Genomic DNA, 15887 nt, shown 5'->3' with positions numbered 1-15887 from the left:
GCACAAAGGGAGTTGGTGAATAAATGTTTGAAGGCTCAAGGACGTCGTTGTCGTCACTTTAATGAATATCAAAACCTTCAAAATATATTTCCAAGGAAAAAGATATAAGCCACTTGTGTGCATTTCGTTTTTTATTTATGTCTATAGTATTTCGTTCAAAGTAGAAAATACCAGATAATACAATATGATTGTTTTATAATGCTATAACGCGGTGAGGCAATGCACATCCCTGCAAGAGCATGGGGTTCAATATTTCACTTAATAGCGAACAATGGAAGGCATCCGAGATATCACTAAGTCTCACTACTCAAACAACATATGAAGAGAGAGAGAGACAGAGAGAGAGGTTAGAAATACTGACGAAGGCTGTATGATAACAAAGAAGAGCTGACATTCACACAATGGACAATAGAAGTGTCATCCCCTGAATCAGAGTAATCAAATAATAATCAAGTATTCAATAATCAAATTAGGCAGATCTTGAGTAGTTAAATGTCTGGTCCACATTTTTTTTGGTGAAATTTGATATTAATAAAATGATACCAGGAGCATATCATTCAACAGTGTCCCACCAAGGTATTGGTTCAGTAGGGGTGACACTTCTATTGTCCATTGTGTGTAATTCATACACGGTTATTTTCAGTGTATTTACTCACAAGTTATGCCCCATTACAGCCTGTTGTACACTGTACAACAGTAGGGATTCGAAATTGTTTTGTCTGTCACTTTTGTAATGGTTTCTAAAAAAGGCCTTGCTAAGGCTTGGAGTTTCATCCTGACTGCTAAAAAGTCAGCCCCAACCACCCCGCGCATTCCCGCGAGCTTTCTAAAGTAGTATGACGTCAATCAGCTCAGCTGGTCTCACTGTAGGCTACATGTACCTGGGGTTATAATAAGGACCAATACGAGAGACGTCACACATTACATGTGTAACAGAAAATCCATTCTCCATTAAATTCGTACAGGTTAAGGTTAGCGTGACGCAATACATGGGTGCCTGCACTGGCCAAGGAACAGTTCATTTCTTCTGGGGTGTCAGTGATATGTCAGGCACTCAGCTGGTGCTTCAGACTTTGATACTGTTCTGGTTATCGACAACATCATCTGACTGTGATGTGATGTGGAGATCGGGTGACAACTATGAAATAGAATAGATAACATATTAAATGATACATAAGCGTGCGCAACGGCTTTTACCATCAGTAGAGAGTGGCGGTCGGCGTGTAGGGGGCGTGGCGCTGTGCCCACTCTGGGCGCCTTTACCATGGCAATGGCTTCGAAAGAGATCTACAACGTCTTCAGTGAGAATTTTTTAACGTGTCATATATGCCTGGAGGAATATAAATAGTATACATGTCTAACTGATATGTCAAGCAGCACTCAGCTAGGACAGTTATTAGACTTTGATACCGTCCTGGTTATTGACAACATCACCTGATTGGGATGTGTCCATCGGGTGACAACTTTAAAGTAGTATCGATAACTTATTAATATATATTTGCGTATGCATCAATAGAACGGAAGGCTTTGTTTAGGTGCTGTACCTTTCTGCTTTAAAAACTGATTTTTTTTAAGTAGCCATTGCGCAATTCATACAGTGGTATCGGCCATAGCTCTCACACGGCAACTATTGTGTGTATATCTTCAGGTACAAATGTTTTGATAAGCAATAACATACAAAAACACATAGAATATCTTTTTCTCTTAAAATATATGTATTTTCAATTAACATCTTAGGTACATTAAATAGTGTTTAAATAAAGCAAAATTAAATTAGTTTTACGTTTTTGTTTTTGTTTTTTTTTTTTTTTTGGTCTAATGACATTTAACTGCATGTTCGCTGCAGAGCACTTCCTTTGATTGACGGATACTCAAAATAACCACGATTTCTCAGTGTATCTGTAAAGCTAACACATGAAAAGGTAAAGTGAACAAGCTAGCTTTATAGTTCCCTGACATAGGCGGATAACAGAATATCACTTAAATTATGATCGTGAGGTTACACTAAAATAACGATAAAAAATGGAAATATGATCACGTGGCACACTACAGATTCAATATTTCAACATATCAATACAACATGGGACCACAGAGAAATATGTTAAGCAGTGTCGACTCAAAAGGAATTGACAAAACACCCCCACACCGCAAACCCTCACAAACACATGCACACAGACGTGTACAGTGTATTACTGATATGTCAAGTACTCAGATAGTTTAGGCTTGAGACTTTGATACCGTCCTGGTTATTGACAACATCAGCTGATTGAGGTGTGTTGATCGGTGACAACTTTACACTAATCATATATAAGATAACCTACTAAACGACATACAGCATTGGTCAAAAAGGTTGTCCCACCCCCATTTCCATGTACTTTTATTTACAAATGATCACCTAACAGCTGTTAATTGTTAGAAATAGTGTTTTTTATTACGTATACCGTGTCTAACATGATTAATGGTTTAAAAAATACAAAATAGTGGTGAAAATATACATATTTTATACCATTTAGTAAAATTTATAAGAGGTACCCCCTCAAATCGACTGTTTCACTGTGACTTCTAAAGATGTAAAGAAATGACTATAAAATTAAAAAGACGCCATCAAATGTCACCAAATTCACACACAATTAGCATTAGGGTGTGCTCATTAAAGATCACGTGCCTAACAGCGTGTGCGTCTACCGCGTACTGCAATTATTTCCTGTAGACGGCGCGACAAGCCTTCAACACGGGTTACAATTCTGTTTCAACTACGATTCAACTGTAGCATTATGTATTACGTCACCTATTTTCAAACCGACAGCTATATAGCATAAGGGGGGTATACTAATGTTTTAATACCTATTAACAAAGCTACAATACTACAGTACAAGTAAATTTTTATGGGGGGGGGGGGCAGATGTCACCGGCATGACACCCCTCACAGTATACATGTTTCACTGATATGATATATAAAGTGTACGCAACGGTTTTGGCAGCAGTAGATCGGGGCGGTCGGCGTGTAGGGGGCGGGGCGCTGTGCCCACTCTGGGCGCCTACACCTTGGCAATGGCTTCGAAAGATATGTGCAGCGTCTTTAGTGAGAACTTTTTAACTTGTCATATATGTCTGGAGGAATATAAAGACCCGAGAGTGCTCCCCTGTTACCACACGTTCTGTCTGGAATGTATTGCTGACCATGCAGCCAAGAATGGTGTCAACAACAAGTTCTCATGTTCCGTGTGTCGCCAAGAGGCCCTCGTACCACCAGGTGGGTTAGAAACTCTCGTGAAAAACTTCTTCATTAGAAAAGTAACAGACTTCATCAAAGGCCAGAAATCGATCAAAGGGAAACTTTGTGAGTATTGTAACCATAAAGAGGCCATTTCCGTGTGTGAAGGATGCCCAAAAACCAACCAATTGTGCGGTACATGTCTTGATATTCACGACAAAAACCCGTCTTGTGAGGGTGATTCGTTTGTACCTCTATCACAAGTCGATTTCTTAGTTAACCCAGCTGACATGCGAGAACAATTACTTCAAGTAGATAAATCTCAATACTGCGACAAACACGACGGCGAGTTGCTAAAATTCTATTGTGAAGAGGATGACACCGTGGCATGTAGAGATTGTAATTTGGAAACTCACAGTAAACATAACTTTAAAAAAGTAGAAGATGTGGTGAAAGTTCAACGAGATCTACTACTAGAAAAACTTAAATGCCTAACAACAGAAAAACTATCTCGTTTTGAAAAGGTAGAAAGAGTCATTTTTGAAACCGAAGACGAGTTGACTGAAAATCAGACAAAGGTTCTTCGTTTGGTGGATTCTCAAAAATTAGCTATGACGGAGGAGATTAAGGAAAACAGTAAAACAATTAAAAGGGAATTAAATCAAAGATTGTTATCAACAAGTAGAGAAGGACGTACGCCAACAGACAGACGCGTATTTGACCACTGTCAAACAGCATTTGGAAACTTATGAAACAAAAATACAGTCCGTTTACACCGAAATGCAGAAAGTAATAGATGACAAAAGCAACACAATATCGGCAGAAGTTAAGGCACTCACCTCCTCGCAGGTGAAGACTTTAGAAGCTGAGAGGGACAAGCAAGAAATGAACAAAATTTCCATTCAGAGTATTCGTGATTTCGCTCAGCAGCTCACAGACACCGGTTCTGACATCGAGGTCATGACCCACTCTAAAAAACTCCAAACTAGAATTCAGGAGTTACAGACAGTAGAACCAGTCCTTGATACCAAGATCACCGATATAACATTTACACCAGGGCAAACAAAAATGGATGTTGTGCTACAGTTTCCTAAAATTCCTGAACCACGGCCGCTGTCCATCAAAACGGGGTCCATTACCGCCAAAACATACCGGGGTCGCTTTGATACATATTTTGGAAGTTTAAAACAAAAGAGAGCGTACTATCCTGCGCTGATAGAATTTGTGAAGGTAACCTGGCTTGATAAGCCGGAGCGGAATATCTGTTGTAGCGTGAGGGGTTGGCTGCGGGATATCCAGTGCACAGATTACGGTTGTATTTTAGTTTTAAGTGGTAATTGCAGTTTTCTTCATTCACTCTTAATAGACCCCAGCATTATTCCCGTATTCTCAAGCACAGTGTCCGTATTCTCCAGCACAGGTCGATGTAATCGTAAGATCAGTATAGAGGGAGGGGTGAGGTGTATCACTACAGTCAGTGACGATACATTCGTGGTTACATGCAGAGATAAATGCTGTAGACTGTATTCAACATCAGGTCAGGTTATCCGATCCGGAAGTAATATTCTAAGATGGGCTAGGGGATTTTGCCAATAGAGGGCTTCGTGTAAAAACTAGTTATTTTTCATACCACTTGGTGCGCTGTATTCCCATTCACAAAATGATGACGTAGACACATTAAGCTGAAAATAGCGGTAAACTTGACAGCAATGAAGGTCCTATTTGAATTTATTATATGATATTTACGTGTTTGAATAATGCATATTATAAATTTTAAAGCTATCAAGATGTTTCCAAGATCTTTAAGAGAAAATGAATTATTTGGTCATATGAGGTAGAAACATAATCATTTACTATTCTTTTTACAGGTGTTTCATTCCATGTGAGCCTTCATGTAATGTTCAGGATTGTATATGATGGTTACCCATATTATCTTTAAATAGGTAACTGAATATGCTTTAAAAAACTTTTTTTTTTTTGCCTATATATATAATATTTCTTTTGACTTAATTTTTTTCCTTTTCATTATGTCTCAAAGGACATTGTTTTTTGTGGTTGGTGTTATAAATTAAACCTCAAATAATACAATGAAAAAATTGAATTTTATTTTAACCACCTTTAAATGTGCTGGCACTTTAAAAAATACATTGATATATATGTAATAGTTTTTTTTAAAAAGGTTTCCTTATTTATGTTAAAAAAAATAATTCTCAATACTTTTCTTTTTCTACAATTTCTTTTTTTTTTTTTTTTCGTACAGGTATAGGTTTGGTGGCATTTTGTTAGTATAATTGTTTTTTATCCCAAATGGCAATGTATGAATATAATAATTTGAATTAAATTCCACTTGCTTTTAATTTTAATTTTTTTTTCTGTGTTAGTGATATAAAAAGGCCTGAGAATATTATGTGACAGAGTTTGCATTAGATGAGGACACGTACTATGCTGTCTTGGTAAACATTCAATCCATTATATGGGACTCTCTTAGATTTAAGTTTTGGATTTGGGTTGTTTTTACTAAATAGAATGAAGGCAGTTTATCTCTGCAATAACTGTAACTCTGCTATAAGATATGCTTGACATAAGGCAATAACAAATCTATATAATTTTAAAATAATCCTGTTTTAATAAAGAAATCGTTACATTTGTTTGTGTATTAAAATAAGTTAAAAGACATAATTTGGAGAATTTTAGTATTCTGTATTAAATCTGATATTTGACTTACTCTCCACCCAACACCAATTTTTGTATTTTGTTTAACATGAAGACATATTGAACTGACTAGGACTTATTATTTTTTTCACTTGTGTCTATTGTGCTTAGAATTGTGGAAGAAAGGAGGGTAAATTCACCTATGTCAATTCCCTTGGAGAGACTGACCAAGAAAAGGACATCATCGCAAGAAACTGGGGGTAGTTGAATATTAAAACAGTCTTGTCTTGTAAAAAATGTTATATATTGTATTGTATTAATAATTGGTTTACAGGGGTGGATCCAGAGATATTTTCTGAGTCTTCCAAATTATCTTTGTCGATCCATTTTCCATTTTTGACCGTCTTCCAAAGGAAAAAAGTAAATACCCACCAATGTAAGCTCGGACCTTCTTTCAGAAGACCTTGAAGACAGTCTAAATCTTTCATCTGCCCCTGTGTTTATATTAATTATGTTAATTATATGTGCAAGGTGCAGACAATTCAATATTATGATTGGGTTAATAGGTATAATTTTTCTTGTAATGTATTTTCAGCAACTTCTCCAGAAGAAAAAAAAAAGGGTGCCAGTTTGTCACCATTGAACATGAAAAACAACTAGATGGCTACACTTGTCGGCTGTGGTGTATACATGTGAGTTATGCTACCTAGGAAGCACACATTTCAATATAAGTTCTAAACTTGTACACCTCTAAAGAGTCCCTAAGGGAAACATTTGTAGGCCAATGAAATAATTTTTAGATTTAAATTTTATTACTTAGCTCCCAAGCAAGGATTAAACATAATTCAATATGACCAGACCATGTTCATAAACACAGAGAAAAAATATAAACGCCCAATGTGAATTTATTAACATTTTATGAACAGCACAGACAGTTACCCGTAATGTATTGAACATCAAAATTACTTTTGTGTAGACATATTTGTATATATATATATATATATATATATATATATATATATATATATATATATATATATATATATATATATATATATATATATTAAACCATTGTGTAGGGATTTTCCTTTTTTCCTGGTATATTAATAGAATCATTATTAATTTTTATTCAGGCAGTGGAGTACCTGTTGGAATATGGCTTGGGCAAATTAACAAAGATGTGCCATCCAGACTTTTTAATAGGCTAAATGTAGCCATTCTGGTTTTAAGAAATATTGGTATGAATATGGAATTTAATTTTGTTAAAAAAATGATAATGAGAATTATGATATTTATTTATGTATTAAGTAAGAGTTGGATGTTAGATTTAAAATACAAAAATCTAGCTTGTATTCATATTTATTTTCAATAATGTATTAATATTTAAATTTATGAATTTAATGCCTTTGATTGCTTTAAAGTTTTTTATGCCCTGAAAAAGCCTTTAAGGATCTCTCAGTTTTTGACACTTAAAATTCCTGGACTCTTGTAGCTTCCAAAATAGATGGGGTCATGTTTTCCCACCTGTCTGTCTGGAAATGTCACTGTTTTGTCCCTTTGGTTTGATGTTTAATGCTAATAACTAATATAGTATCTTTTTCTTGATTTTCAGTTGTTGCAGACAAAAGCCACTTCAAAATAATACCTATCGGCATAAGAGCAGATTAATTTTGTCATAATGCAACACTTGTGACAGTTTTTTTTTTAAATTATACAAGTGCAAAAGGGAATCTTAACTGGCCCAGTGAATATAACTGTGACATGTCGTTATTTAATGCAAAAACAATAATGGATCCAGAATAATTCTGTAAGAGACCACTACTACCAAATCCTGGAAATGATTTTACTATTATATATTATCATATATATATATATATATATATATATATATATATATATATATATATATATATATAAAGAATATTGAATCAAACTTTTGCATTAACTGTGGGGGGTCCATTACATTTTTTTATATTTTTATTGTTACTATTTCTATAAGGTGCAGATGGGATGCTGTGTTGAAAATGGTGTCTGGGTGATGGACTTGTTAAAGAGTCATGTGCACTGAATTAGGGGTATAATATGCACTGTACTGTATTTATGTCCTTATTTTTATATAATTGTGGGAAAATCATTTTTAGATCTGAACAAAACACTGCAAGTGAAGTAATGAAAATATTGATATACATGAATACAGTTAAATTGTTATTTAAAATAAATTTTGGGTGGTTCGCAACATTTTTTTTCACTTCCAAACCCAAGGTCTCTTTATTACCTGCAGTAAACACACCTTATGCAGTTTATCTAAGAGAAATCAATATACTTGTGCAACAGTAACTTAAAATGGTTAACCTACTGATTGTTGTAAAATATTTTAAAATATTTTTAAATATTTTTAAAATTAAAAGATGAGGCTCTCCTCTTATCTTATTTTAAATGACATGTACATTGTACTGTGTACTAGTAAAGACAAGTGTGAATTTTATTTTAAGAATAGATCACATTAAATGATAAAATGTTGACCAAATATTTACATAATTTTGTTTATTTACAATAAAAAGTACTCTACCCAAGAGAACAAATAAGTTCAGATGCTTCCCCCAACTCTTAACAGATTATCAGAGGTTAGTCATCTGTGAAGGTCACATGGTTAAGTGGTAAGCACAGATTCCAGAATAATTGCAAGAACCACCATTTTGGTAGTAAAATTGAATTTATTATATTTCTCTGAGTTGTTTACAAAGTATTCTAAGTGAAATATGAATCTCCTATATAAATGTGTGTGTGTAAATAAGTATGTATGTAATATATTCCATAATTGAGATTTATTAAACTCCCTTTTATCAACTGCATCTTTTTCTTTATTATTTTTTTTAAACCACTTTTTTTCTGTGGGTGACATGGTAATGCTAAAAGTACTATAAGTTTTATGAGAATAAATATATTTTTATAATACACTTTTTCAGTTTTTTGCAATTTTTTAGTAACCAAAGACATTGGTTAAAAGTGGAAATTCCTGTGCAAAACTCTCGACCCAATATGTCTCACAGGTTTGCACTCAGTAGATTATATATCATGCAAAGCTCAGTAAAAAAAAAAATACACAGTGAATAAAATATTCACTTCGACAACTTCAGTTACAAGATTCCTAACAAGAAAAAGAAACAAAAAAATTGAATTAATAAAGAACGAAGGATTGTTTAATAAAAAAATATCCGTAATCCATCCACAAATGTCTTTCATATCGAAACTGTAAATTTATATATATTTTCTTTTAACATTTGTCTTGGTAAGAATGCATTAATTAAATTGTTAAATTATACTTTGTTGGTGGCAATAAATTGGAAGAATAACAGTTTTTTTTATATACAGCATTTGCTTTTATGCTTCCTGGGCTAGCATTAAATTAACAAATCGGGGCCAAGAAGCAATTTACAGGTTTACCATTATAAACTATATATACGTAGGACAAATCCCACTTTTCTCGATACAGGATTGATACTACTATGTCAGGGGTGGATCCAGGATTATTTGAAGGGGGATCTGGCTTTTTTGGAATGACAGGCTGCAGATGCAAAGCTGACCCTCGTTCCACCTCTATAGGGCGAACAGTGCTATTTATTTTAACAGAGACCATTGATGTGATTTTTTACAGAAATCGAAAAGGGGGTCAAGACCCCTCCCCCACACGCCCCCCCCCCCCCCCCCCCCATCCACCACTACATGTTATTCATTAGAAATCGATAAATAAAGTGTAATTATAATCTGTTTAATTTCAATTATCCGTAGATTATCTATGCTCTTAGATGTAATTGACAATTTCCGCTGCAGAAGAGTGAGAGGGTACTAATTACCCTCAACAATTCTCAATTGGTAGTTTATACATATTATGCGGATTGTTTTGCTCATTTATAAATAATATAATACATATTTTATGTTATTCATATAATGATGTGAGCCCCCCCTCCCACCTCCTTCAGTTGCCAAAGTCGACACCCTGAAACATGTTATCTGTATTAAACATTCATTTTAAAATAATCACGTGAAAATGCTTGTAATTCCATTGTAAATAATGATTAACGCAGGGCCAACGTTAATTTACATAGTGCATATATATCTGTTCCTTCCAACGCTGTTTCAACTCATGAGTTATTCTGTTCTCATATTACATGTACAATTCCTTAAAACAACACAAACAAGAAAACACGTAAACATAATGGTATATTTTAATCGTGACTTGCTGTTAAGTACGTAATATCCCTATTTTCTTCATATTTTTTCTTGAGCTTAAAAGGGTCATACGCCTACGTCATCATTTTGTGAATGGGAATACAGCGCACCAAGTGGCATGTAAAATAACTAGTATTCACACGAAGCCCTCTATTGGCAAAATCCCCTAGCCCATCTTAGAATATTACTTCCGTTTTGGTCAGGGTGATATGTCTAAACCCTGGGGTGTCACTGTGGACCGTACAGAGGGTAAGGTGTACGTGTGTGATAGTGGTGTACAGTGCATCTGTGTGTACGACATAAAATCTTTTCAACTTGTTAACAGAATCCCTATCCCAATGTGCAGTGAAGACACACTGCACTGTGCATACCACCACATCATCAATGCAATCATAGTCAGCGACTACAGTGCCCACTGTGTGTATGCAGTGACACCCCAGGGTGACGTCATGTTCCAATACGGAGCACGAGGTCAGAGTGGAAGTAGAGACGGACATCTGTCGTATCCACGAGGAGTGTGCGTAGATGGGTTTGGACACATATTCATAGCTGATCGTTATAATGACAGGGTGGTTGTCCTTGGTTCAGACGGAAGATTTCTACGTAACATTTTAACAAGGAATGACAGCGGAGGATTTCTTCGCCGCATTTTGACAAGGAATGACATTGGGGAACCTGTGTCAGTTGATGTCAACAGTGAAGGGGAGCTTGTTGTTGGAACTGAATATGGCCATCGTGAACACATCACAGGAATAATATCCACATATATAGTATATTAAGGAGTAATGACTTATATGATTTGAAACTTCAATTATGTTTAAAATGTGATTAATATAACTGAGGAAATGTAGTGAACACAAGGTTTGTTGAAATTGCGCCGAAGTTCTAAATAATTAAATAAACGTTTGCATGAAGACATACAAAGATTCAATCAATTTTGTAAATTTAATTGAGCACTCTCATCTTTTGCAGATCAACATGTAAAGCTACTCTTACAACCGGTCGTGCGTGCTTCTACGAGCGGTTTGCGTGCAAAATGTTGGCCAAGTAGTAAGATACACGCACGTAGAACGTACTTTTTTTTTGGTGGACGCAGCCCGAAAAATGGCCGGCCAGTTTTTCGCTACGACCTGTGTGCGACAATTTGAACGCCTGGAGCACGCTCGTAGCACGCAAGACAAAAGTACTGAGTAAGTGCGCATGCGCTGGGCGTGCGTGTAACGCGGGGAAAGCATGCAGAAATTCCGGGGGAATTTCACCACGAAGACTTAGGGTGCTTTCCCAGGGATTTAGATCGATCTAAAGATTAAGTCTTAGATCGACCTAACTCCCTGGGGGTTCACGCTAAATTGCAGTCGGCCGAGCGGGCACCATAGTTAATTACCCCCTTACAGCTTTTAGTAGGCGGGACAGACGCTTAAGCCGGCTAAGCTGACAGTAATCTAGTGAGACTTCCCACAGGGATAGATCGATCTAAAAACCTATGGAAATGGGGTGTTATACTTACCACGCAAGAGACTCGTACGTGCTTTTAATGTACGTGTCAACAAAAAGGGGGCTGTTTATCTTACTTCCAAAGTGCGTGGCGTGTACTTCTATCGTACTGTGCGTCACACTAAGACGACGCAGGTGACCAGCACCATAAAAGTGCGCCACAAGTACTTGCTTAGGTGCATCGTGCGCCTATATCAAAGCTGATACGAACAGTCTGCATTCAGTTCAAAGTCGATGACGCATCCTTCTTGGAAGTGCCATTTTGGAAGCCAAAACAGTGAATGATGAAGAGACTCGGTGCTCCCTTTTATATTAATTTAATAATCCATGCGTTCCACCAATTTGACGCACGAGTGTCGTGCTTAACAATTCCATGCTCATTACGTTTCTCTTACGTTTCTCTTACTTCGTAAGTACGATTTCTGAAAACGCACGCTTTACTTTCAATAAACGTACGATTATCTCACTCACTGTGTGCGACACAAGTACAGATCGTACGTGCTCCTAACTTCTTCCTACTTCCAAAAAAGGCGTACAGACCACTTGCGGGCCCTACGTTTAGAGCACGACACACCTATTCATAAAGTACTTACTACTTACGTCCGCTGCGATTTAATGTTCATCCTGCGACAACGCTACGCCTGACAAGAACTCCGAGGAAGCACGATCTCTAAGCACGCACGACGGGTTGTTAGAGAGCCTTTATATTTTTCATTTACAGATACGTTTTTATGTATAGACACAGATGCGTCTGTACATATTGCCATCACCTGCGTCTGTCGTCGCCGTCGCCGATGCCGATGCCGATGCCGTCGCCGTGCACTTTCCTTGTAAACACGATAAGTGGAAGGCACTTTTACTTTTTGGCTTTATATTTACAGAGCTGATGAATATTCATTCAACGCAGGTCGAGTTCGAAAACCAGCATGATCGTGCCATTATTGTATAAGTTATGCTGTTTTTTTTCACTTTTCAGCATATATGCAACACTGTAAACATATTTCAAGGAAAAACCGATAAGCCTGCTGTCATAAAACTCACAGGAGAAATCAATCTTACTAAAACACAGGTCAAGTTCGAAAATCAGCATGATCGGGCCATCATTTTAGTAGTTATGCTAAACACGATAAGTGGAAGGCAGTTTTACTTTTTGGCTTTATATTTACAGAGCTGTTGCTGTTAACCATTATGTAATATTGCACCAGAATAGAAGAAAACAAAATTTTGGGTGCTGCTGCCATGATGACCTTTATGGGAAAGCCATGTTACTTATGATTGTCAAACTTTCAAAAAAGAAATACAGGACTAAAATGCAGCCTGAGTTGGAAAAGCAGTCTAATTGGCTTCTTTTTCTGGAAGTTATACATTTTCAAAGTGTGAACTTGAACTCCCATGGGCCTGAAGCCTTTTGCTTGTTACACATTTAACTTACATTGGTATTACCTGTTGAGCATAATAAAAATTTTGATGTTGAATTTGCAGTTTAACATAATGTACTTTTGCATCAGAATTGACAATAGCCTATTTTGTGCATAGTTATTTCCTGCTTTTTGTCTGTACATTTGACAGCTTTGCTGCCTTGTTTTTACTTATATATTTAAACTATAAACAGTGGATTTCATTTTAGCCTATGCATGAAATGTTGATCTTTTCCTTTTTTTTCTTTTTATCGTTTTCATGTGAAAAGTTTTAACTGGTAGATGATGTGCATAGAATGTAAAACAAATAGAAGAGATGAGATTTTGCTAGTAAAGAGTTCGAAATTTTAGACATAAAATAACAAAACTCGGGTCTTGAAGATGTTAACTGATTAATATTTAAATTTTATTTCAATTATTACTGTTGTATTATTATTAATTATTATTATTGTTGTTGTTGTTATTACTTTTATTATTATTTAAATTTTATTTTATTTTATCTTTTTATTTATTTATTTATTTTTTGTTTAGCACCGAGGTTCAGTTTCTCAAATTGTAAATAAACGCGATCGACAGCAGAACGGTTTTTGTTTTCATTAGTCTTCGAATCGAATTCAAACCAAAACTGATGATCGTACGTTTGCGTCCCGCCGCCCGGTGGGAAAGGAATGGTTGTCCTTGGAATGGATATCAGGTGTCCCATGTAGGGTGGGACTTTTTTGGGGGGTTTGGGTGGGAGGGGAATATGGGCACTTCCAAAGAAATTTAAGTGCTGGGGTCATGTAGCCTAATAAGGACCCGCTATTGTCATAGAAGAGACAAATCACGGATATTAAATCGCTCCATTAATGAATTGGAATGAATGTGTTTTTATCTGGTTGATAATTCACATAGAAATTTTTCATGACGCTTTCAATATAACAGTATTTAGATCCAAAGATGAACAATATAGCGCGTTGTCCATGAATAAAAGCGAGCACCAGGCATGCAATCCGTCTATGCAACATTTTCATCCATTCATGTCTTTTAAGCACGTTGTTTTCAAATACGCCAATGTCAACGTCTGAAACAACACTGTTACGTTATGACGTCATATAGAGATAACGTTTAAAACGTCATAGAATAATAAATGCGTCATAAAGGAAAATTACGTCATATAAACCCATATCTATGCAGAATCAAGGTAACAACAAACAAGGAGCTGGTGATTGAACTTCACTATGGAAAACAATGATGACAGCATGGACTGTACGGGGATTAAAGGAGGTATGAATTGGAATAAATTATTCTTGCTGGACGTGTGTTTGATGTAAAACAACAGGCATGTTTTTACTGTATAATGAACTGAATAAAAACGATATCAAGACATTGGAGTGCTGCGAATCCTGAAATTCTACAACGTTGAGTTAAACGAATACTGTCGGATTAATACCAGTGTTATCAGGAATGAGTAACTCAACTCGGGTGGCTGGTTTACAGTAATGTTTGCAATACAGCCGAAAAAATGAATTATAATGATAATTTAACATGTTTTTTGTTATATAAAAAAAATACTAGTCTTACTATAGATAAATGCCAGATAGTACGTATATAGATTTACACAGGGCTAACTCGTACGTTCCCCAATGTCCGAGAGGGATTGTAAATGACTGAAACGGAGGATAAACTAGAGGATGTCTGTAATCTGAGGCTGAAAGAAAAATGAATAATAATAGTAGAAAATATTTCTATAGTAAATATGATAGGAAATACGAACATAAATAAATGAAATACCATAGCAACGAACTCACCAACACAAGACGTACACAGGTTTTATATAGGTAAAGGTCACTTGATATAAGGTTAGATGTCAAGAGATGTGCTTGTACAGTACTTAGCAGTCACGAAAGTCAACGTAGAGGTATTCAAAGAGCAACCAATTATATCATAAGGTCACATCCTACCCCACCATTTCAATCACACATTCCTTCGTTACTATTTTAATTATAAAGTGTAATACATCTGCATTCGAACCAGAATATTTTAAGATCCAGTTTTGACTAGATTGTGAATATTTTGTCATTTTAATAAAAAGGGTCAGATAGGCATGATACTGCTAAACTATTTAATTCCTTTTAATAGAAAACAGAAAACTAGATATATACATTCGGTCACCCTTTAAGGTGTCAAGGTTTTAAAATCAAATAAGGATAATTTAGGGAGGGTTGATTTTAAGTTAGCATTGAACTTTCCACAAGCTAGAAGAAAAACAATAAAATGCAACTAAAACCGACCAGCGGAAATAACTCTTCTTTTGCAGAAAACTACACAATTTAAACAGCTTGCATCTTCAAACTTCTTCAGTTCGCGTATATAATCCTACAGAATTGCATTTTGATATTTGTGGAGTCGCTTGGTTAATTGCTTTACATATACACTGTAATTACATAACGCAAGTGCACGTGTACAATTTGAGTTATTAACATTTATATGCACTATTCAATAGTGCAGCATTGGATACACCTCAGAGAAGAAAATTGGGAATTAAACCTTCGGAATAAATATCATAGGATTGCTTTTAGAAGAACCATATGTGTAAGAAGACGTTATGGGAGAGGGTTCCGAACTTGGAGACTTCATGTACATCGTGTTGCTAAGGAGATTCAACAGATAACCCGTTAAACTTCTGACTAAGTGTCCTTGGGTTTTCTTTGTGCGACCTAACGTAAATCTGACAAGAACAGTTGAATCTTTCGAAATGCGTTTTTTGCACGGTGCAAAAAGGTGTCCATTACAAGCTGTAACAGTGACACTGGCACACTCATAACAAAAACCCTATAGGCCATTATAAAGATAATACTGTTACATTAATGATAGGTTAATGCTTAACGAGATGGATT

The 15887-nt window shown here is 35.8% G+C and overlaps 1 protein-coding gene and 1 long non-coding RNA gene across 3 annotated transcripts; both read left to right on the top strand.

The window, feature by feature from the left end:
- Positions 1-2972: 2972 nt before the first annotated feature.
- Positions 2973-5128, top strand: LOC147761973 (E3 ubiquitin-protein ligase TRIM56-like). The gene has a single exon (XM_087013919.1). It carries the CDS (start codon positions 3052-3054, stop codon positions 3964-3966), a length of 915 nt encoding a protein of 304 aa, XP_086870045.1. The 5' UTR covers positions 2973-3051; the 3' UTR covers positions 3967-5128.
- A 295-nt stretch (positions 5129-5423) lies between these two features.
- On the top strand, positions 5424-8718 carry LOC147761972 (uncharacterized). Of its 2 annotated transcripts, none has more exons than XR_015334783.1 (5): positions 5424-5667; positions 6038-6126; positions 6462-6558; positions 7004-7104; positions 7479-8718. It is a non-coding gene; the product is annotated as an uncharacterized LOC147761972 (long non-coding RNA). The 2 variants fall into 2 exon arrangements; XR_015334782.1 differs by having other exon boundaries at positions 7000-7104.
- The last annotated feature ends 7169 nt before the right edge of the window (positions 8719-15887 follow it).

The sequence above is a fragment of the Lingula anatina genome, chromosome 5, assembly GCF_051362555.1.
Source record: "Lingula anatina isolate TDL-2025a chromosome 5, LinAna3.0, whole genome shotgun sequence".
NCBI lineage: Eukaryota > Metazoa > Brachiopoda > Lingulata > Lingulida > Lingulidae > Lingula > Lingula anatina.
Note: the sequence above shows the minus strand (reverse complement) of the source record. Positions and strands in the feature narration are given on the sequence as shown.

Excerpts from the sequence above, each read along its gene's own strand:
- LOC147761973 (XM_087013919.1), top strand. The coding sequence starts at position 3,052 with ATGGCTTCGAAAGATATGTGCAGCGTCTTTAGTGAGAACTTTTTAACT.